Genomic DNA, 23,822 nt, shown 5'->3' with positions numbered 1-23,822 from the left:
ACATTAAATATGATTACTTCATAGGTTGGTATTGGTACATAATTATACACTGTGATTTTCACTTGAGCTTCTTCATAGGTTTGCACATATCTGCAATTCGAATCATCACATCAAATTATACATATCCGTTTTTGTATTATTTCAGACTGTTAGCAAATCTACATTCCATCAATTTTCCACATATATATGTTACCATTGCATACGGTATGATTTACTGTTGGCCGCATGGCCGGCGGTTCAAATCCCGGCAGTGGCAGCCCGACAGAGGAGGAAATCCCGATCGTCCTAAAGGTAAATATAAACTAACCTAATTCTATCCCCTAACCCTCCTTTAGGGTGCCTAATCCTAACCTACCCCCCTGTGCCTAAACCTAACCCCCCCTTCCCCGCCGCCTAAACTTAAGTCTCCTGGGGGGGTGCCTAACCCTAACTTCCCCCTGGGGGTGCCTAACCCTAACCCCCCCTTCCCCTAGGCTGACCCTTACCTCCCGGGTGGGTGCCTAACCCTAAGTCCCACCAGGGAGTCCTAAACCTGTACACGCCCGGCACCCGGTATCCCTTCAATCAGTCTCCCGGCATTGGTAAAATGACAGGCATCTAGATTTAGACATCTGTCATTTGACCCTCACCGGGATTAAGCAGTCGGGAAGCCGGCGGTCGGCATTGCGTCCGCCGGCTTCCTGAACGTATACCGTTACCATTAAAGCTGGATTTTTGAGCTGGAAACAGCTGCTACATATTGTTATAGTTTACAGATAAAATTAGAAACAGTGTTGCTTCTGCTTTGCAATAATAATCAGATACAATATGTTTCTATACAGTGCTGACTCATATCATGCAGCCGTTCCATGACAGTTCCTTCAAAATCTAGCACATGCTTAATGCTACCACTGCTTTGGGGAGATCACACATTATGTTATTCACCACATTCCCACGAAATATAATATAATTCTGTAGTTCTCAAACACAGTTCAAGTCACAGGAATAAATCAAAAGAACAAGTCAAGCTCGGTCCTGTGAATCTCCATTTAAAAAATTGCAACGCAATGGTAATAGCATCTTACAATATAAGCATCACTGTAATAGTAACATGACTTAATGTTAATGATACCAGTGTATGATCCAGAGCGGTGCAGTCCGTGCACTGGACGGAGCCACCTTGTGACAACAGATGCACGTTTCACCTCCTGAGGCTTGATCACTGTCTAATGTTCTCATTTTTATAGCTTTTTAGGAGATACTGCTTATTTGAGTGCCCCACTTTAGAATAGTACCCCTTTTATTCTTGCATGTGATATTTATTCATGAGAAATTAAATATATATTTATTAGACCATATGTATGGATGCAGTATATAATATATAATAAAGTGGTTGGGCATTCCTGAGTGCTGGGGATCCTAGCTGCTTGGGCACTGCCTCAGGTCCTGTTCACCACAGGACAGATAATAGTGACAAAAAGGTATGTGTGTGGGGCAAGTGCTCCTAGCGCTCGGATGGATAGATCAGAGGAAAATTTCTATAAAATTAGAACAACATTTATTCTTCGAAAAAAAGATAAACAACAGTAAAAATGCATTTCATGTACTGTATATCCAAACAAAGCTTCTATTGATCTTAGCAAAATTGATCAAACATGAATGTGATGGTAATGTCAATCAAGATCTATGACACATGGATATAATCACAATAACCCTTATATAAAGGAAAGGAGCATAAGTAAATATGAACATACCCAAGTGCTGTGCAGTGGGACCCCTAGGTCACTGGTTCCCATAAAATTCTGGATATTTCTAGGGGTTTGCATACAGAGGGTCCCAAAGCATACAAAAGTAATGGGGGGTTCTTTAGTAGTCCACACACCTGCCGACGACGCGTTTCAGTATATAATATGTAAAGAATTGAACTGCTCTTGTGCGGGTACTAAATCCCCTCTTTCTACGTAACTGACAGGATTGAGCAAAGTGCACTACTGATGTATTGGAAAGCTTCCTACACCCTTCCCTGCATGTCTATCTACTACTAACAGCTATTCCTTTAGCTTGAATAGTTGTTGTGATGTATACACCTTAATCACAACCAGCTATTCTATCAAAGGGGCTTGAAAACTGCACACTTAATAGCCTCTGAGTCACTGACTTTCGACTATACTTACTTTACTCAGCAGTATATTTATATCAGCATGATATAATGGGCATCACTAACTTATAAGACTGAACCTAATGGATGATGTATATTGATGTGACTGAGTGATGAAGTATACATTAGAGGTTTATTCCCATGGGAGTTTTTTTTATATATTTCATTCAACGTTATGTTTTTAATAAATTAAAATTTTTAATGTCTAATATGTTGTTTGTAATTATATTTGTGCCCTCAATGGTGATAGTTTCACCATCTGTTTCTTTGATTGTTATATAAGGCCTGATTCAGAGATATACGCAAACCTGATGGTTTGCGTACATATCCGATCGCAAGAGGACTGCGTACAGTATGTACAGGATCTGAAAGATATTTCGCAGTGTCCCTAAGCCACAGCCTGATTGACAGACTGCAGCCATATGGGGGCAGACAGGGTCCAAGGCCAGGGCCTACGTCTTTCAATGCAGATTTCCTGGCCCCTGCTGAGCAGTTCTGGTGGCCAGTCTGAGTAATCTTAGGATGCAGCATTTGGATCTGCGATGCTGGCAGGCGACAAAGAAGATGCTCTGAGCAACTGCCCAGGCTACAGGGTGCATGCCCAGAGTGTCCAAAGGGGTCATGGGGCAGCAACGGTGCCACCCCCAGGACCCTCTGCCCTGTGCAATGGCACAGCTCGCAACCCCCTAGTTATGACCCTGGTTCATATTCTACACCATTCTTTTAACAGACAACATAAGCTTGAAATGAAATTATTGGCTGTTATACAATGGTTAAATGTTTGTATAGAGGGCATAAAACAATGCCAGTATGGCACCATAAACTGGCATGTTAGTGTTTCCTTGCTACTGTAGGGGAAATCCAGACAGAGGAACTGTGTAATGATAATGTGATATTATAGTGTGTCACTCTTATCAGAGTGTAAATACTGGTTAATAAAAGTACATGGACTTTAGCACTGAAAGAGCATTTCATTATTAGTCTGTGTAAGGGAGGACGACTGTTACAGACAGGCACTGAAGGACTGCCAGGGTTTAAGCCGTGAATCTGTGAGTATAACATCTGTAGACATTCGTAGAACTTAATATTATATTATTATTATTATTATTATTATCATCATCTTAACATCTCGGAAAATCTACTGTAGATGTCTAAAAAGTACTGATTAGTAACTGATAAGCGTTTAGAGTGTATTGGTTCTATTTGATTTGTTTTGCTGGCTTAAGAAATGAAAGTGGCAAAATGAAGCAATAAGTTTATTATGTATTTACTGCACCTTAGGCTGGAAACCTACTGATGTTTGAACTACGGAAGTTCAAACACTGGTTATATTGTATGTTCATGAACTTGCTTGTAATGAACACTTGTGCTGGACTTGGGAAGGTCAGTGGAGGTGGTCAGCCTCAATGGGTTCTACTTACATTGAATATAGAAATGTGAAGCTGACTGCGTAAAAATAAAAGTAGTAATGCAAATACGATACTTTATGTGATTATATATTCTGACGGATGTGCTTGTGAGGTGGGCTAAGGCACTTTTCTCAGCCACAAAGTTCTGGGCACAGCAAAATACATTGAAAAGAATGTTAACAAAATAACTATTGCTCCCCCAGTAGTAGTCCCCCCCAGCAATGCCCCCAGTAGTAGTTCCACCCCAGCAATGCCCAAGTAGTAGTCCAGCCCCCAGCAATGCCCCCAGTAGTAGTCCCCCCTCCAGCAATGCCCCCAGTAGTAGTCCCCCCCCAGCAACGCCCCCAGTAGTAGTCCCCCCCAGCAATGCCCCCAGTAGTAGTAAACAACAATCCCCCCAGACAGACAGGAACACAAAAAATCCACTTACCTTGATCAACGCTCCGGCATCAGCTTCTCCGTCCGGCGTCCTCCCGGGCTGGCCCACTCTGCATGATGGGAGAGACATCATGACGTCTTTCCCATCAGCCTCTGCGGAAGCCAGAAGAGCCCGACTCCGGCAGTGGGTGCAAGACAAGCAGCCGATGAGAGTCTGTCTGACTCTCATCGGCTGCTAAAACAAACACACAGCTGCCGGCGCCAGCGGCTGTGTGTTTGTTATACTAGTGTAGTGTGGACTGCACTTATGTGCGGTCCAAACTACCGGCCTGCCTGGGTGACTAACAGATGCTAGAGGTCCAGTAGGACCTCTAGCATCTGTCTCCTCCTAGGTGGCGGCCATTTTTGGAGGGCCGTTTTCTGCAGATTCCATGAGGACGGCTAGTCCGCATGGAATCTGCAACCATCGCGCCCCACAAGCCCCCGCGCCCCCAAGCCACCGCGGGGTCTGCGGGGGCTGTAGTTACACCGCTGGATGCCAGTACATCACTGTTTAACATGGAGAGCCATCCTCAGGTTTGCTCTTGGAGGATATTGTAATTGTAACAATTGGTTACTTATTTCAAGCCATTTGACACATTCATTTGTAGCAACATTTATTCAGCTGTGAACACTGACCATTCCTATATACAAGTGGCGATTGAACAGCAATTTATGACCAGTTTATTTAGCAACTAATTTTATTGAATTTGATTATTCATGAGCTCATTATTGTTCTATATTATGCTGCTTTATTGATTATATCTTTTTTATTTTTATGCACCTCTATATATTTTTATGTCATTCAGATATTTTTGTGATTAAACATTAGTGCATTTTAAACAAGCCTCCTGAGTCCAGAATACCAAGCAAAAATTGATTTATTCATATATTTTTTTTTTAATGGGATTATTATGTATCACCAAGCGCAGTTAACTTTTGTAATCATTATCACTTAGTTTCTACAGAAGCAGGTGAAACTTAACATTTTCACCTACTTTTGGAGAAATTAAGTTTTGGGGCGATTCATCATAAAGATGAATTTAGGTCCGCATACTACACTGGTATGGGGACCTAAATTCATCAAGCTCCGAAAATACAATATATTCTAAGCTTGACTGCGGAAGCATTCGCCATCTTCAGATTCTATGGGAAGGAGTCCCGGGTTGTGAAGAGGGATCCTTTGGGATCCCTCCGCCCCTGTCCGGTTCCTATCGCCGGGTCTCTGTTAGCCTGCATGAACTCTAGTTCACGGCAGTGCAAAGTTTCACGAGGTATAATGTTAATTATCGTGGTCCGCCCGAGACCTCAATATGTAACATAATGAATATGGCTCAGTGTGAGATGTAACAAATATCAAAATGCGGTAAATCCTCCTAAATGCTGTAAATCCTCCTAAAACTGCTGTTTTCAGCGGATTACAGCATCACTTGTCTATGTATGAAAAGGGTATTGGAGATATCTGCTGCGTTCATGTGGCACAGCAGTTCCCAGAGGTTCCTATGGGCACGTGAAGTGGCCACACACATCAATCTCCAGAAGGTGTAATTTTTTTGGTACTTGTGTCCACCAACTAACTCCATCATTAGAAGGTGTTGGCTATAGTAGACTATGGGTTTCTCTATACACAGAAAATTACAGAGAAGAATCCATTGGATCTCTCTCCATTGCTGGTCAAATTTCTACCATTGGATAAGAAAGCCGGAAGTCAGTGCATTGCCAGGACAGTTTTATATCCAAAGAGCTGTCCAGGCAAGAAGGTAATCACATACCGGTGATCTAAAATGCTGGGATAATCAAACAAAAGAAAACATGACACCAAAGGGTCCTTCAGTGCTATATCAGATGAAAACAATCAGGATGAACTTCAAATGTGGTACTCGAAATATGAAACTTGCACTGGAGTGCTTCAATTTCTTATTAATACCTCCAAAACATAACAAAAACAACTTCTTATAGTGAAATATGTAAATCCAGACTTAAAATATTAAACCAATAATACAGACTCTCTTACCAAATTTGATGGTCTATGTTTTTAAGGTTGACAGATAAGCATCGGGGTGAGAGGGTCAGTAATACACCAGTGTGAGTCTTGATAGTGTTTTCCTCCTCAATATCATCAAGGGTCCAGCATAGTCATACAAATAAATGGAAAAATTTCCAATAGTGTGAAACTGCATTTATTACAAATATAAAAAGACATATAAACAGAGAAAGGGTGCAATGGACTCTCACCGGGTCACCTGGGTCACCTGGTCTACCAGACTGAATTAGTAGACAATATAAGCAATGTTTTATAGATATAGCCCAGGCATCCACGGAAAACACAAAATAGGCTAGTAAAAAACTTGTTCCATCTTCCTGACGCAATTAAACACGACACAGAACTTCTAAACCAACTATGGAGACAATGTATAGTAGATCCATTCCTTACCTTCACTGATCCTCTGTTGACTCCAAATGCTTTTAATACTTTGTTTTTTTTTTCCTTTTAAAACATCCTATCACATTTGAGCTACAGGTAGGCCATACTGTAGCAGCGGGAAAAGTACTGGTGGGACACTTGCACATTTTCAACAGGTATTTTCCTGCTCCGTTTAGATGACTTTTTAGAGCACAATTCAGGTTGTACAATGTTTCACGCAAGCGATTATAATTTTCTTATTTTTATTTTCTACAGAAAAAAAGAAAATGCAGCAAAATGGGCAGAATGTCAACACCATTAACTGTAACCCTCAGATAACCTATGTTTACACCACACAAAACCCAGCCTACCCTCCCCAAATACCAAACTACCAGAATTCCATGCCAGATCCGCCACCTTATAGTGAGCAGAACCCAGCGTTCAGCACATACCCTTCTCCTGACCAGCCACACTCTGCTTTCCTCGAACCTGAGAATGTGCCCAAACCAGATGTGGAAACACCCCCTGAGTACACTACCGGACTGCAGGATAGCAGCCCCTTCTCTGAGCGCTCCATCAGACGAGGTGAGTGGCAAGGCTGGATTAAGGGCCACATGAGTCTGTGGCTGAAAATAATTACGGGCCTATTGTGAGAAGTGGTGGAGCTGTGACCAGTGCTGTGTGGATGTGGCCAGTGTCATGTGGGTGTGACCAGTGATGTGTGGGTGTGGTCAGTGCCATGTGGGTGTGACAAGTGATGTGTGGGTGTGGCCATTGCCAGTTCCATTTTGTGAGGAAAATAGCAGTACAATTTTAATATTTATGATTTATGGCCAACCACCTGGGCGGCTGGTGATCATGATGATGGGCCTATTTTAATGTGGAGGCCTGGAGCTGTAGTCCCATCTGCCCAATTTTAATCTGGCCCTGGTGAGTGGGAAGCAGGACTAAAATGAACACAAGGCAATCACGTAACCTCAACTGAATGCATACCTGGTAACAGTCACAATTTTTGTGTGGCCAGCCCTGTTTACCTACTACATCACCCAAAACATGCCTTAGTTGGACTAATTGGCGGCATGGACTCATCTGTCAAAATTTTCTCAAATAATAAAATAGAAATAATAAGTTTTAAATATATTTATAGGTCATAGGAGTGTGTGACCAAGTCATAGGAGTGTGTGACCAAGTTATAGGAGTGTGTGGCCAAACGTAGTGGCTACCGGGAGGGGGGCTGGCCATGCCATCTTTGGGGCAGGGTTACACCTCCCCAGACTCCTAGCTCCTAAAGAGGCACAGATCGATTTTGCCACCGCCCGTTGAGCACAAGGTAACTATTTGTTTTACGGTTCTCCATCTGTAAACTTTGGTATTTCTAAAGCTGCGTTCACTATTTCATTCTAGATAATCAGCTGCAATATATTTTAGAATATTGTCATATGTATTTTTCCAACATGTGACATAATAATATAATTTGTGATGGACTTAAAATTAGGGCAATTCAATACTGAGTGATTACTATCAGTGAGTTTTCCACATTCTCTTTCGGTTTGGAAAATGTTCTATTGATTAATTTAGCGTTTAATGTTTTACCAGTAGTTTATGTTTTATGTTTAGTTGGATATATGACATTCCCGGTGAATAGTACAGTGATATTACATATAGATTAGATATCTAATCTCACATACCATTGTCATGTTTCAAAAAGTAATTTGAATATATTGATTGGATGTTGCAAACAAGTTCATAAACTTTGGGTCTGATTCAGATTTGAGAATAGAGTTAGAAAGAGCAATAACTGTGCATCTTGGTAGATCCATACTGCATAATGGGGTAGATTTAAAATGTGCAGAGAGATTTAGATTTGGGAGGGGTGTGTCCAAACTGAAAGCTAAAATGCAGTGTAATAATAAAGCTGTCCAACATTTCTAAGCTACATGCAAAAGGGATTCAATCGGGAAACCGGCTGACGTAAGCCCGACAGCCGGCTTACCGATTGCTTTAACCCGGCGAGGGTTAAATGACAGGCGTCTAAATCTAGCCGCCTGTCATATTTCTGACGCCGGGAGACCGGTGCCTGGCATCCCGATCGAAGCGATGTCGGGCGCCCTGAGCGTACAGCCGCGGGGGGAGGGTTAGGTTTAGGGCACCCGGGGGGGACTTAGGGTTAGGCACCCCCCCGGGAGGGTAAGGGTTAGGCTAGGGGAAAGGGGGGTTAGGGTTAGGCACCCCCGGGGGGAGGTTAGGTTTAGGCACCCCCCCCGATTAGGTTTAGGCAGCGGGGAAGGGGGGTTAGGTTTAGGAACTTAGAGGGGGGATTAGGGTTAGGCACGGGGGGGAGGTTAGGGTTAGGCACCCCTAAGGAGGGTTAGGGTTAGGGGGGTTAGGTTAGTTTGTACTTACCTAGGGATGATCAGGATTTCCAGCGCTGTCGGACTGCCGCTGCCGGGATCTCTGCATCTGTCGGGCTGCCACTGCCGGGAATCAAACTGCTGGCCATGTGTCAGCTGGTATTTCATACCGAATGCATGCAAAAGCAATCAGTATGTACCCCACATGCAATTTTTGTATGTATTTGCACCACTTGCATTGCAACATGGTTTGACCAGGCACACAGTTACTTGCTCTATCTTACTCTATTTCCAAGTCTGAATCAGGCCATTTGTCATACTGAACAGTTGCATAACCTTCTTAAAGGCAGATGCCATCCCGGTTACCATGGTATGCCCTCTAATCATCAAAACGTTAAATAAATACACAACACATATGATTTGGCGGTTTAAATTTGGTCATCATTTTATTGATAACATTGGAAAAATACAAAGCAGAGAAAAATGGTCGCAGGTAAGAGAGGGCTGGTAGATTAGTATCCAACTATCATGCGCTGCCATACTGCAGCAGGCTCCAGAGGAAACAGACAAGGCTGGCAGCATCCTGCCCTTGGTGCAGAGCTCAAATGGTTTCCCCTACTTTACCATGCCTACAACGAAGTCCCATCTGGCCAGATGGTGTCACTGACACAGGACACGGGATATCAGCTAAGACCTACTGAGAAGGTATATGAGTATAACAACTATATGAGTATAACAACTATCTACCACTAAACTGCTGATCTGCCGTTCACCCCGTGACAGAAAACAGGAACCAACGAACCAGGGCACACACAAAAACAAGGAGGCGGAGTGGCATGCTTGGAATCAGTGAGGGTTCAGCCAGGATGCATCAGGCTCACTGTACTTTGACTGCTGATACATATTGATGGCCATTGCCCACTGATGGCTTGCAACCATCAGTGGTCTACTACCGATGACCAATGGTGCAAGTTCGATGTTTTCCCACCATCGATGGTGAGGCTCAATAGTGAAGCTGCAATGGTTTGTTATTTTTTTTTTTTTATTGCGGTTGCTGAGGTCAGGGGCAGAGTAACTCTGAACTTTCTTTCTGTAGCTAAGACAGGCAGGACTAGCTAATACTCAAGCTGTGAATGGCTTGCTCCCTCACTAATCACTGGGCACACACTTGTAGATACAGTATATTGTTTGTGTGTACACCCGCCGACACTAACATCACAACTGGGCGTGCAAATTTAAATGCCCACCCAGTTGTACAGACATATTGAGTGGCCGATTAGTAAGTGTGTATAGCTTACAAGTCGGCTGCCTGATCCGTCGTCAAAGTGTGTACCCAGCATTACAGCCACCTCTCTCAGGCTTGCTTGTGTCAGTTAATGCAAGTGCTACATTAATCTAAAGTAGTGATATCCATAAATGGCTACAAACCATCAATGGTTCCCTTCGATGGCTTTATAACATCGATGGAAAACTGAGTCCCATCGATGCTGAAGCCTTCGATAGACAACCCTACTGAGGCCTCAATTCCTCCATGCCAAAGTTCATATGGAGTCTTCACCACTATTCTGAATAATAATCTGTTCCAGAGCTGCAGCTAGATATTATAGCGCCCTGGGTAAGAGAGAACACTGGCGCCCCTGCCACTATCTCCTGTCCTGGAACAAATATATAATTTTGCTTCCAATTTTTAAACATTACTTATAATACTATATATATATATATATATATATATATATATATATATATATATATATATATATAATGTACCTTAAACTATCTACATGAAGGTCTGACTTGCCATCCTTTCATGTTGGGCTGATGAATGGTGTGTCTACAGCGCTGGGACAGGTCAGGTGGTTTATTTCTTCTACCTAGGTGAATTTTAGAATGGGGGTACATAAAATGAAAAATACACCAAGGACCTCATTCAGACCCGCTCGCTAGCACTGTGCGCTCGCAAGCGGCAGGATGGTTTGCGCATGCGCATGCGTATGCTTTGTTCTGCACATGCGAGAACTACTCTGTGTGATTGCAGCCCACTCGCTTGCCCAGCAAAGACAGCCCAGTGAAATGAGTGACAGGAGAGGCCGTTTGTGGGTGGTAACAGGGGCAGGACACTAATAACGGGGGAGTGGAGGTGCAAACGCAGGCATGCCTCGGTGTTTCAACGCCGTTTTTAAGGCATGCATAATTAACAGTCAGCATCATAGTACACGTCACATGCCTGTTTTTACACTGAAGTCCTCACAGTGCTTGCGGCAGGGTAAGGCAACCACAAGCGCTGTGATCGCTACCGATGGTGCTCGATGTACCAATGTTTTAATACACTTCCTGGAGATGACGTGCGCTAGTGTGCATCTCAACATACGCTAATGGGTGTCTGCATACACAGAGCGATCGCTCGCACTGTCAAAGTGGGTGTGCTTATGCCTTGGCGAGCGATCGCTTCTCATGTCGTCACTTTGACAAAGTTGCATACGCTGGATGCGAGTGATCGCATCTAGCGAGTGGGTCTGAATCAGGCCCTAAGTCCGGAATTTGACAATATTACACACCAGTGCATATTATTCAATATATGCTGCTTATATGGAGGGGACTGATGGCATATAAGAGGAATGTGAAAGAGTCTGATGGCATATAAGTTCCATATGGAGGGTTATGTTGGCACAAAAGGAGCATGTATAATCATGTATTATGCATCTAAAAATTAGCACAAATGTAAGGGCACATAAGGGGCTTATGCTGAGATTTGATGGCACATAAAAGGCATGTAGAGGGGTCAGATGGAACATAAATGGCATGTGGAGGAGTCTGATGGCACATTAGGGGTGTGGGGGGTCTGATGGCACATAAGAGGCATGTGGAGGGTTCTGATAGCACATAAGGGGCATCTGTAAAGGTTATATCTGATGGAACAAAAAGAGCACGTGGAAGGGTCTGATGGCACATAATGGGCATATGGGGTGGTGTGATGGCATTTAAGGGGCATCTGAAGGTCAGACATTGCAGTATAAAGTTATGCTGCTATAAATTAGTATAAATCTGAGGGCATGTAAGGGGCTTATGGAGAAATTTGATGGCACGTACTGTAACAGTCATGTAGAGGGATCAGGTGTAAAATAAAAGGCATGTGGAGGGGTCTGATGGAACATAAGGGACATGTGGGGGGTCTGATGTCATATAAGGGGCATGTGGGGGTGTTTGATGGAACATAGAACATGTGATGGTTTCTGATGGCACATAAGGCGCATGTGGAAGGTTCTGATAGCACATAAGGGGCATATATAAGGAGTCTGATGGCACATAAAGGGGATCTGGAGGAGGTTGAAGGCATAAAAGGGGCTGTGTCTGACCTCAAGATGTCAGGATGTTACCGGTGTTACTGCAGGTGTTAGGGATCACGGGGACAGCTGCTTTTCGGTGCAGCTGTCCCCGAACTGGAGTAATGCTGAATTGCTCTGGTAGTTAAGTATCCCCCAACGCAACTCACAGTGGGTTGGTACCTTAATTATAATGAATAAGCCCCTCATTTCCATGCCTAGTTTTCACAAAGTCTAGTGTCAGCCCAGGTTCAGTCTTTGTCTTTGGAGCATTTATGAGAGCATTGCATGCATAGATCCCAACCATTCAGCAGGATAGTCCCTATTTGAAGGCTCTGTCCCGCAGTCATGATTAGGATTGCTTTGTCCTAATCTTCTTGGTAGTTGAGAGGTATGAGTCATTTATGCAGAAATGAATGGAAGCTGCATGAACCTACCCAGGGATGTGGACACATCCCCTTGTCATGTCGCATTACTCAGCACTAGGTACAGTACATCCCCTTGACATCATGGCACGCCCCACAAAACTGTGGCTCTCCTTATAAACTGGAGTTGTGTTACTGTCTCCAGCATTCCACTCATATGTTCCTGCAAGTTCTTTTCTTTGCTAAGACTCATTTGATATAGTTTTCTAGGCAGGAATAACTTCTGTTTAAACTGGATATTTCCTGTAGCTTCTGTAGCGCCTCCCACATGTCCTTTGCACTACTCTCATGTCTTATGTGAATTGGTTGGTCATCTCCAACTAGTGCCTGTCTTTCTCTTTTATGCAATTCTTGGTTATTAACTTTTTACATACATATACATTTAACAATATATTCAATTAATCATATGTAGCCTTATCTGTCCTGAACATTTTTATAAAGTTAGTTTGGATGTAGTAAAGAATAAGAAAAATTATTCGATCACCCTAGGCGCAAACATGTCTCACACCCCTCACAGTGGATAAATTAAAGGGATTGCTACAATTTTAATTATTATTTCTTAAATTATATGTATTGAGTAATATAGTTTTATATGTCATATGCGTTTTAATGAAGGTTCAGTATATATGTTTATACTATTAACTAATATTTTGGGTTGCTCCAGGTAGATTACTGTACATGTCACTTCTGCATATTACCCAATGATATAAAGGTGAGGAATATTGTGATTTCTTTTTTTCTGGTCACTTTCCATGATAATGCATCTCAATTCTTCCCATATATCCTGACACATTAGTCATTTTCCTTAAATATGTTTTCTATACAGTATTTTAACCTGCATGTCTTTTCTTGACAGCTTTTATTCGGAAGGTCTATATTACATTGACCATACAGCTCATCATAACCTTTGGACTTGTTTTTATGTTTACATTTTGGTAAGTTCTTTTTATTTAATTAAAAAATAAGTTGTGCGTAAATACATTTTACCCATATGGGGATATTACCCATATGTGACTGATATTTTATATTACCCATATTACCCATATGAGGATGATATTTTATATTACCCATATGAGGATGATATTTTATATTACCCATATGAGGATTATATCTTAAATTACTCATATGAAGATGATATCTTATATTACCCATATGAGGATGCTATTTTATATTACCCATATGAGGATATTTTATATTACCCATATGAGGATGATATCTTATATTACCCATATGAGGATGATATTTTATAGTACCCATATGAGGATGATATCTTATATTACCCATATGAGGATGATATCTTATATTACCCATATGAGGATAATATCTTATATTACCCATATGAGGATGTTTGATCTTATATTACCCGTTTGAGTATGATATTTTATATTACACATATGAGGATGATATTTTACATTATCCGTATGAGGATGATATTTTATATTACCCATATGAGGATGATATTTTATATTACCCATATGAGGATGATATTTTATATTACCAATATGAGGATGATATTTTATATTACCCATATGAGGATAGTATTTTCAGAAGCGGCACTCCTCAATAGATGAGTAGAAACTGGAAATAAATAAACTGTCAGGTGCCCTCCAATGGGCTCCACAACTGCTGGGTGGCCCGAATGCAAACAACCAACCGGCGGCACTCAGATAAAAATGAGACTCAGTCGTTAAGGTGAACCAACGTTTCAATACTCCAATTTGGTATTTTCGTCAGGGTGCAGATACCCTGACGAAAATACCAAATTGGAGTATTGAAACATTGGTTCACCTTAACCCATATGAGGATGATATTTTATATTACATGTTTGAGGATGATATTTTATATTACATGTTTGAGGATGATATTTTATATTACCCATATGAGGATGGTATTTTATATTACCCATATGAGGATGATATTTTATATTACCCATATGAGGATGATATTTTATATTACCCATATGAGGATGATATTTTATATTACCCATATGAGGATGATATTTTATATTACATGTTTGAGGATAATATTTTATATTACCCATATGAGGATGGTATTTTATATTACCCATATGAGGATGATATTTTATATTACATGTTTGAGGATGATATTTTATATTACCCATATGAGGATGGTATTTTATATTACCCATATGAGGATGATATTTTATATTACCCATATGAGGATGATATTTTATATTACCTGTTTGAGGATGATATTTTATATTACGCATATGAGGATGATATTTTATATTATCTATATGAGGATGATATTTTCTATTACCCATATGAGGATGGTATTTTATATTACTCATATGAGGATGATATTTTATATTACCCATATGAGGATGATATTTTATATTACCCATATGAGGATGATATTTTATATTACCTGTTTTAGGATGATATTTTATATTACGCATATGAGGATGATATTTTATATTACGCATATGAGGATGATATTTTATATTATCTATATGAGGATGATATTTTCTATTACCCATATGAGGATGGTATTTTATATTACTCATATGAGGATGATATTTTATATTACCCATATGAGGATGATATCTTATATTATGCATATGAGGATGATATTTTATATTACGCATATGAGGATGATATTTTATATTATCTATATGAGGATGATATTTTCTATTACCCATATGAGGATGGTATTTTATATTACTCATATGAGGATGATATTTTATATTACCCATATGAGGATGATATCTTATATTACCCATATGAGGATGATATCTTATATTACGCATATGAGGATGATATTTTATATTACCCATATGAGGATGATGTTTTATCTGCTTTACCGAAGCTGGATTGTTTGGAAGCCAACTAATAAATCACCATCAGTCAGTTGCATGTATGAAAACTGGTGGACAGTAACTAAGGGCCTTATTCAGCATTGCACGCTAGTGCACTGCTGAACACAGATTCCCAATGAATCTGCGTAGGCTCCGGACCTGTACTGCGCTTGTCTGCTGCCGTTTGTGGATGGGAGGGGGCAGCGTCAGCCTCCGTTTCCCCAAACGGATGTGTGTCATCGCCGTTGGGGGGGTGGGAAGAGGCCAGGATCTCCATCGGCTGATGGAGATTTCCTGGCCTCTTTGTTGTATCTGCAGAGGCCGGTTTGCGTGACCACATCGCAGATTATCCGATGCTGCGTTCTTGGATGCAGCTTAGATAAGTAATGCATACAGGGGGCATGATGCTTCCTGCTGCATTACCATAACTACAAGGACTGCTTGAATGCAGCTTTGCAACTCCGTCCACTGCTAAATCAGGCCCTAGGTGCTATAATGCATATTAGTAAGTCACATGAATGCATTCATATTTTAACAGCACTGGAAATAACTTGCTACTGTGGCTTACAGCACCTATTTCATACCCCCCAACATGTCCTTCGTGCCCTTGTGCCGGGAAAATGTGACACCAGGGTGAGAGGGATATGCTGGGTGTGATTCCGTGTCCCACGGATTGCCGTTGTTCATGTAGTTGAGCAATTTTAAGTTGATGTATATGTGGTGGCGATTCAGTCTCACTGTCTAGGCAAAGTATGTGGCGTTACTGGGTGGTGACTGGGAGGTAACGGGAGGGTGGCATGAAAGGCGCACGAGGTGATAGCGTTCTATAGGTTGTGTTCTGATAGTGTCACTGGCGTGTCGCTGAAAATAGTTACTTACAGAGGCGCTCAACCACTCAATAGGAGGCCATACTCAGAGCCCTTAAAGCAACTACTATAAGCTTACAAGTATACCATCACAGCCAATATTACAGATACCCATGCTCGGTGGTGGGCAGCTGGTATTACAGATACCCATGCTCAGTGGTGGGAAGTCATTATTACATATATGCTTGGTGATGGACTGCCACACCGCATCACAAAAACAACCTAGCTTGGACAGGGGCTACTGGAAGGACTTGAGGACACACAAACAGGACTGGGAGCCAGACTCACTGTCAGGACAGACAGAAACACAAGCAGGACTGAGACACAGATACATTGACAGATCTATAAGACAGACTCACAGTTAAGAGAGACAAACACACTGACAGGTCAGACAGACACACTGACAGGACCGATGGACAGTCACAACAACTTGTTAGGAGGCAGGCTCACAGGGAAACACATTGACAGGTCAGACAGACACACTGACAGGACAGGTGGACAGTCACAACGACGTGCTAGGAGGCAGGCTCCCAGGCAAACACACTTACAGGTAACACAGATACACCTTTAGTGCTCACCCTCTTTCACCTGCAAATCAGACATTTACAAACTTCTTTCTTCCCTGTGCTGGGAGTCTCTTGATGACATAAAGGAGACACTCAGCGCAACTGCTGTGTTCTGCAGCCGCCAGAATTCGTCCCACCCCTCGCTTATGCTGATAGCCGCCCTCGCTTATGCTGACAGCCTCCTGCAGTGCCCTAACACATGCATGACATGGAAGGTATACAATCATTTTCAGCACCTGGGAAGGGATGGGGTCTGGCATCATTAAACCCCCCTAAGGGTACCTCTGGTCTAATGGTCACTTCCAGAACCTGTATTTGCCTGTGCTTGACCCAAGGCAAACATTGTTTTTTGGACCTTTGTAGACAATTTCTAGCTCACAGTATGAAGTTTTACTTAGCAAAACAAAACAAATGCCTTGCAATGTATCTAATGTTACATGCACATTGTTCTAGTATGTCCATATTAATTAACTTAAAGTATGACTTCGGGTTGTCTTCTGGATCTAAAAAGAACTGAACATTTCTATGTTCATTTTGTTACATAGAAAATTCTGGGGCCCAAGACAATTGTTTTGGGTGCTGAGGCATAAAGCCTGGCCTGGTCACTTTCCTGTACCAGTGGGCAAATGTCTCCCTTCTACCTTTATTAATATGACCCTGATTGAAATGTATGGGAGAGCTAGAGCAGTCTCTTAGTGTGAAGGCCAGAAGTAGGGATTGGCCAGATAGGCAGCAAAGAGCAAAGAGGATTGGGCACCGTGATCATTCTGGAGAAGCATAGGGATTTGTACATTTCTTGTATTAATGGTTGACTTATTGTTAACTCTCAGTTCTCTGAAAAAATGGTGATCAGATTGTATTACTTAGTATCAAATTTATATTGCTGTTGCGTGATGGACTTTTGTGTTATTTTGCCTTGTGTTTGGATATTATCGGCATTGGATTAAATGTATTCTTTAGTTATCTTTTGCTCTTGTGTTAGACTGAGAGAACGATGCTGGGCTGTGACATCATAGCCAAGTGCCACTCTCCCAGTGTATCAACTTATTGCACATGGTAATACCTTGAAGTCATTTAAAGTTGGGCAACCCCTTTAAAACTAATGGAAGGTCTGTGTTTGCCTGTTTCGGTTTACTAGAAAAATATTATAAAGCTGATGGTTGTATATGTAACACAATGGTATTGTTTTCTTCTCTCTCTTCTAGGAAAACTTTGAGGAATTGGGTATGGACTTACCCATATATTGTATATGCTCTGATGTAAGTAATTTAAAAACCTTTATGGGTCTATTTACTAAGCAGTGTTAGGAGACAGAGTGAAAAGTGATAAGGAAGTGATAAGGTGCCAGCCAATCAGCTCCCAACTGTCATATCACAGGCTGTGTTTGAAAAATGACAGTTGGGAGCTGATTGGCTGGCACCTTATCACTTTCTTATCACTTTTCACTCTGTCTCTTAACACTGCTTAGTAAATAGACCCCTTAATCCCTTATCCATGTACGTTTTAGATTATGTTTTTTACTAGCACTTTTTAGAACTAGTAAAAGTATAAATTGGGAATATATACCCTGTGGTCATGGGTGGTATAAGCACAGTAGTGTCTTTAATCACTCTATTTACTCTCTAGCGCCTTCCATTGAGTCTCTCCTTCAGCTGCAAGCACTGGTTACTATTACATGTCAAACTCAACCCTTACACAAGTACCTAATCAGCCTTTATTAATCGGAACCACAAACAGTAAGGGCCTGGTCCAGAGGTGAACGCACTGCCCATGTCGGATGTAGTTGAGCAGTTTTTTTTTACAGCTGTGTCTGAGTCACTCTAAGTTGCACCATACATGCGTCCCGATTGTGTCCACTCAGTCTTAGCACACGCGCGAAGGTGGTCTGTCCTATGGGCGTGTTATGGAAATGTCTCGGGCATTTTAGTGGTTGTGTATACAGACGTTCGACCGCTTACATGGAAGGAGAAACTGCATCTGCCACAGTGTAAGTTACTAGGCCGCACCAATCGGTATTACTGCGTGTACGATCGCTGACAGTGGGCGTCTCATTCCGTTTACATTGCAAATATGCAGACAGGTGACCGCCAGCAGGCACAGAAATAGGGAGCTCCTGCCTCCACCTCTGTATCAGCCCCTAAATGAGGTCAATACACCATGAAAGAAAACCCATGCCTATTGATGTGTAAGCTGGTTTTTCACGTTAGGTTCTTTTTATTATAGAAACATCATACAAAATCATATGGAACAGTGACCCTATTGGCCAATGTAGGGCCTGATTCTGAGTCGGACAGGAGCCCAAAAGCAGACGCATCCTGCGAATATATCAGACTGCACATGTGCTTCATCATGCGTACAACCCTAGATACTGAATATAAGGCTGGATCTCTCCATCTATTGCTCCTTTAGCACTAATTGGTTTGCATGCATGCAGAACAGTAGTAAATATGACATTCATTGTCTGGGATTGTTACTGTGCAGCATTTGCTATTCTAATATAAAGGGAAATGTGACATATACTGAATGACTGGTTCTGTTTTTCTTAGTATAATCATGATGAGTATTAGGCTAATTACTAATCAGATTCGTGTTCTTTCTTTCAGACCTTGTACATTTATCCTGGTTATGGTGCTTGCCTGCTGTAACCAAGCACGTCGGAAAGTTCCATTAAACTTTATTCTCCTTGGAATATTTGTAAGTCTAATGATGGGAGCAGTTATGTTATCATTAAACCATTGTAGCCTGTAACATTTTCACTATTAAAAAAATCTAATATAATAGGATGATTTGCAAAGGTTGTCGTTCATTTTTCCAGTGAAATACATTTATTGGGTGTGCAGCACTAGAAGCAGAGAGCAGTAAGACGTTGCAGCCAGTAGGAGGCGATGCAGAGTCTAGCTTACTGTCTTTTTTAAATGACAATGATACGTCCATATCTATTTATTTTTGTCTTTTTCTGCGCATGAGTTTCATTTAAAATGGTAAGAAAGGGCCATCATGTATCCAAGCCCCATTATTTATGCTTCATTTTGATGTTTACATTCCTAGAATTCAGATTCTTGAGTGGAAGAGTATATTATTTTTTTTTAGAGTGAAGAAATATTTAATGGAAAGTTTATGCTGCTCGTTCAATATACATAATACCGATCTGTCTGTTTCTTTTAGACGGTGCTTGAAGGTTGCCTACTGGGATCACTTGCAGCGTACGTTTAACAAACATCTTATTATTTAAGTTGTAATTAGGTGAATGCCCTGTTAGGATTCTCTCTGGCAGCACTTGAATGTTATATAGTTTCAGATGTCTCATCAGTATTCTTAACTAGAAAACATATATTTGTGTGGTTGCAGGTTTAAAAGGCGTTAATCAAGGGAGGGTCGATCAAAGCAAAATCACCTGGTCTGTCTAAAAATTATTAAACTCACCCAAAATTATATCTACCACTCACTATTAACTACTAAAGCTGCATACACACACAATTTTTTGAATGATTATCGTTTAACGATATTGTTTAACGATAATCGTTTGAAAAAATCGTTCACTTTCTGAGTCAAACAATGAACGATTATCGTTTATGCGAGTTCAAGTTTGTAGTTTGTAGTTCAGTCAGACTTGTCAAATGAATGATTTTCATTAAGGGAATACGCAAAAATCGTTTGTAGTTCAAAAAAATCGTTCATTAAACTTTAAAAAAATCTGGCCCTCATTCAGACCCACTCGCAAGCGGGCGCACGTACGTTAGGCGTACGTACAAAATTATTTAAATTCAATGGCTCGCTCGTATTTTCGTTCGCATCTAAAATTCCTCCCTAAACTCAGGCGACCCCTCCTCTAACTAACGAGCGTGCGAAATAGCGAGCGTACATCCCCGAAATGGCTTGAAGGGAACGCACGCACAAGTGAAACCGGAAGTGGCCTTGTCAGATGTCGATTACCTGCTCCTTTATTCTGCCTACCTCCCTCAATCGTATCATGCCAATCAATGTATCAATTAGCTTAATTGTTTTTTTTTTTTCAACACAATGCAAGAAACTTTACTCTTGTCCGTGTTTGTGTTTACCCGCAGAATACGTACGGATGGAACATTCGCTTTTATTGTTCAAAAAACATGTGAACCACAATTAAACAATTGTTCTATTGCTGTGGATCCCCGCATATTTTCCGGGGTTCATTTCTTTATTTAAATTTGCAAACGCATGTCACTGCATCAAGCCTATCATAACTCTCCAGAGATTTCTGGCCCTGTTGAACACATGACTCATACACTAACCAATAAAATTGCTCCTGTTAATTTCCAAAATACATTAGCTAATCAGAAATTTTTTGCACACTTTATCAAAACTGTTTTGTATGAAAAACTCCATTGCCATCATGAGAGCCTCCGCATTCACCAGGCGCGAGCTGCTGGTGCTTACGGAGGTGATGGATCGCCGTATCACCAGCCAGACTCCACCCATCACCAACCGGCAGAAGCGCTCCGCGTATGCGGAGGCACGGTCCCGCCTGCGGTCCTTGGGTTCACGCCGCAACATCGGGCAGCTGGAGCGCAGGTGGTCAGACCTGCAACGGCGAACGCCCCGCTTGCTGGCATGCTTTCGCATGCAGATCCTGGAAAGTAAGTGTTATGTATTGTGGTTTTCATGTTTGTGTTTGTGGGGCAAACTGCGTGTGCATGTTTTCCTGTCTGTCCTATTTATTATTTGTCCTCATATCTGCGTGTGCATGTTTTCCTGTCTGTCCTATTTATTATTTGTCCTCATATCTGCGTGTGCATGTTTTCCTGTCTGTCCTATTTATTATTTGTCCTCATATCTGCATGTGCATGTTTTCCTGTCTGTCCTATTTATTATTTGTCCTCATATCTGCGTGTGCATGTTTTCCTGTCTGTCCTATTTATTATTTGTCCTCATATCTGCGTGTGCATGTTTTCCTGTCTGTCCTATTTATTATTTGTCCTCATATCTGCGTGTGCTTGTTTTCCCTCTATTTCTGTTTTTTTCATTCTACTCCTATTTGCATGTTTTTTGTTGGTGGTTTTTTTTTTTTCATTTGGGCCCCGGATTTGCCCAGACACTAACCTCAATTTGTTTGACATATTTTAGGAGGACAGCCAAGACTACGCCGTCACCGTCCGGCCAGACGGCGTTCCCGGCCACTATCCCCAACCCCCAGCCAACACTCCACCCCAAATATTTCCCCTATACCCCACTCCTCCCCAGCCTTCCAAGACCCTCTCCCGGAACTGTCGGGCCTCCTTCCCCTCCGTCCCATTTCCCCCTCTCCTCCACCCACCCCTCTTCCAATTACCCCCTCCCCGGAGTCCGTCATTACCCCTCCCCGTTCTTTGGGGAATGAAGGCTCCTCCGAGGAAGAACATGGAGGGACTTCCGGAGCTCCCGTTTTGGCTCCCGGTATGTTTTTCTTTCACATTTTTTTTAACCACAAACTGTTTGTATGTAATCATGTGTCGTGCCTTTATTCGTGCTTGTTTGGTTTACTTTTGGTGATTTAGCAGTTTGCCTTTACCTCTTCCTGCTGATTTCAACATACACATATCACACCTGTGGGAATTTGTACATAGGCCTTGTATTTTTGGCAGCACCCCCTTTTTGTTTTGGTTTTTTTTTTTTTAGGTTTAGGAGTGATTTCGTTGTGTTTTTGTTTTTTTAATGTGGATTCCCTATTGTTTTATTAATCCACACACTTTTCTCACCCACAGAGGAACAGAGGCGTCGACAAGAGGTGGACGAATGTGTTGGCCAGATGCGCCAACATGTCATTGGCATTCTTGTGGGCCTTGACCGGCTGTCTGGCATCCTTCGCCAGTAGTTTTTTTTGTTTATTTTCGTTTTCTAAATACATTTTTTAGTTCTAATATACGTTCTGGCTCATTCTTTTTTTCCAAAACAAAAATAGTTTTCCCTGACATAAGTAGACTGTTCCTGCAAGGATTTCCCTTTTTTAAAAGTTAGATTGTGTTTTGTATTTGTATGTTAAACAGCCACAAGAAACACATAACAGTAACAATGTCATTTCCCTTTTTGGGTGTAGTGTCAATTAGATATTTCGACATTTTACAGGTTCCTAGTTGGTGTGCAAGCTGCTTAGGCCAATCTTCAAAATCCAAAGGTTTGGACAGGCTTCCTTTTGGTGTGGGTTGGGAACCTGAAAACATATTTCAGTTTACATCAACTGGTGTCAGTACTGGATTACCCCTTAGTCAAATGTAAGGTGTGTTAACCTGGTTACACTTGCTGTTAACGTCCAAAAAAAGGAAGACCATTTCACTCTCCAAACATTTATTCACAACATAAATGAGAAATCAAAGTGGTCACTCCCAAAAAAAAAAAAACAGTGATAATCTCAAATACAACACATACAAATAAAATATTTAAATAAAAAAAACAATCAAGAACTGGTTGACGAAGGACCATGCCAACATGATTCCACAAACATGGCGTTGCGATATTGGTTCCAGAATATATGCCCAAAATCACCAGATCCAGGTTTGGTAAGGGTAGCAGGAAGTAGTGAGCGTTGGAGTGGCAAAGATTATGTGAACAAACAGAAGATGGTGAAAAAAATAAAAATAAATTAGATGTTCGCAAACAAACACAAACACATTAGGTATAAATACTGTAGTTTTGGTCAAACTTACCTAAAAAATCTGGCCACCACATCATCGCGTATGGCCCCCCCACATACTGACCTCCGACCAACCTCGGGGGGGCCATCCTCAGGTAAGGCATCCTCTGGCTGCATTGGGACACCACTCCTTATGGCGATGTTGTGAAATATCCCACACAGGACCACAATTTTCGACACCATATCCGGCAAATACATGAGCTCGCCACAAGAGCGGTGGAGGCATCTGAATCGGCCTTTTAAAAGGCTGATACAGCGCTCCACCACTTGCCTGGTGGCTGTAAGTGCGGAATTATACTCACTTTGTGGGCCTGGTGTGGGAGCCAAATAAGGAGTGAGCAGCCAGGACATGCAAGGGTATCCACTGTCTCCTGTGAAAAATAAGAGACAACATCAGGAACACTGTGTATCAAGCTTAACATTGTTATGTACTAAAGGTCTCCACTTACCCAGAAGCCACGCATCA

At 41.6% G+C, this 23,822-nt stretch overlaps 1 protein-coding gene across 1 annotated transcript in view; it reads left to right on the top strand.

Moving 5' to 3' along the window:
- The first annotated feature begins 6,648 nt into the window (after positions 1 to 6,648).
- Positions 6,649 to 23,822, top strand: part of LOC148475007 (protein lifeguard 1-like) — a 28,449-nt gene continuing 11,275 nt past the window's right edge. The window contains exons 1-5 of the mRNA XM_088457826.1: positions 6,649 to 6,952; positions 13,320 to 13,398; positions 17,919 to 17,972; positions 19,317 to 19,407; positions 19,879 to 19,916. Coding sequence (XP_088313952.1) covers positions 6,655 to 6,952; positions 13,320 to 13,398; positions 17,919 to 17,972; positions 19,317 to 19,407; positions 19,879 to 19,916 — 560 coding nt within the window. The 5' untranslated portion in view covers positions 6,649 to 6,654. The remainder of the gene's footprint in view (positions 6,953 to 13,319; positions 13,399 to 17,918; positions 17,973 to 19,316; positions 19,408 to 19,878; positions 19,917 to 23,822) is intronic.

Source organism: Taudactylus pleione, unplaced genomic scaffold, assembly GCF_031769625.1.
Source record: "Taudactylus pleione unplaced genomic scaffold, aTauple2 ptg000788l, whole genome shotgun sequence".
Taxonomy (NCBI): Eukaryota; Metazoa; Chordata; class Amphibia; order Anura; family Myobatrachidae; genus Taudactylus; species Taudactylus pleione.
Note: the sequence above shows the minus strand (reverse complement) of the source record. Positions and strands in the feature narration are given on the sequence as shown.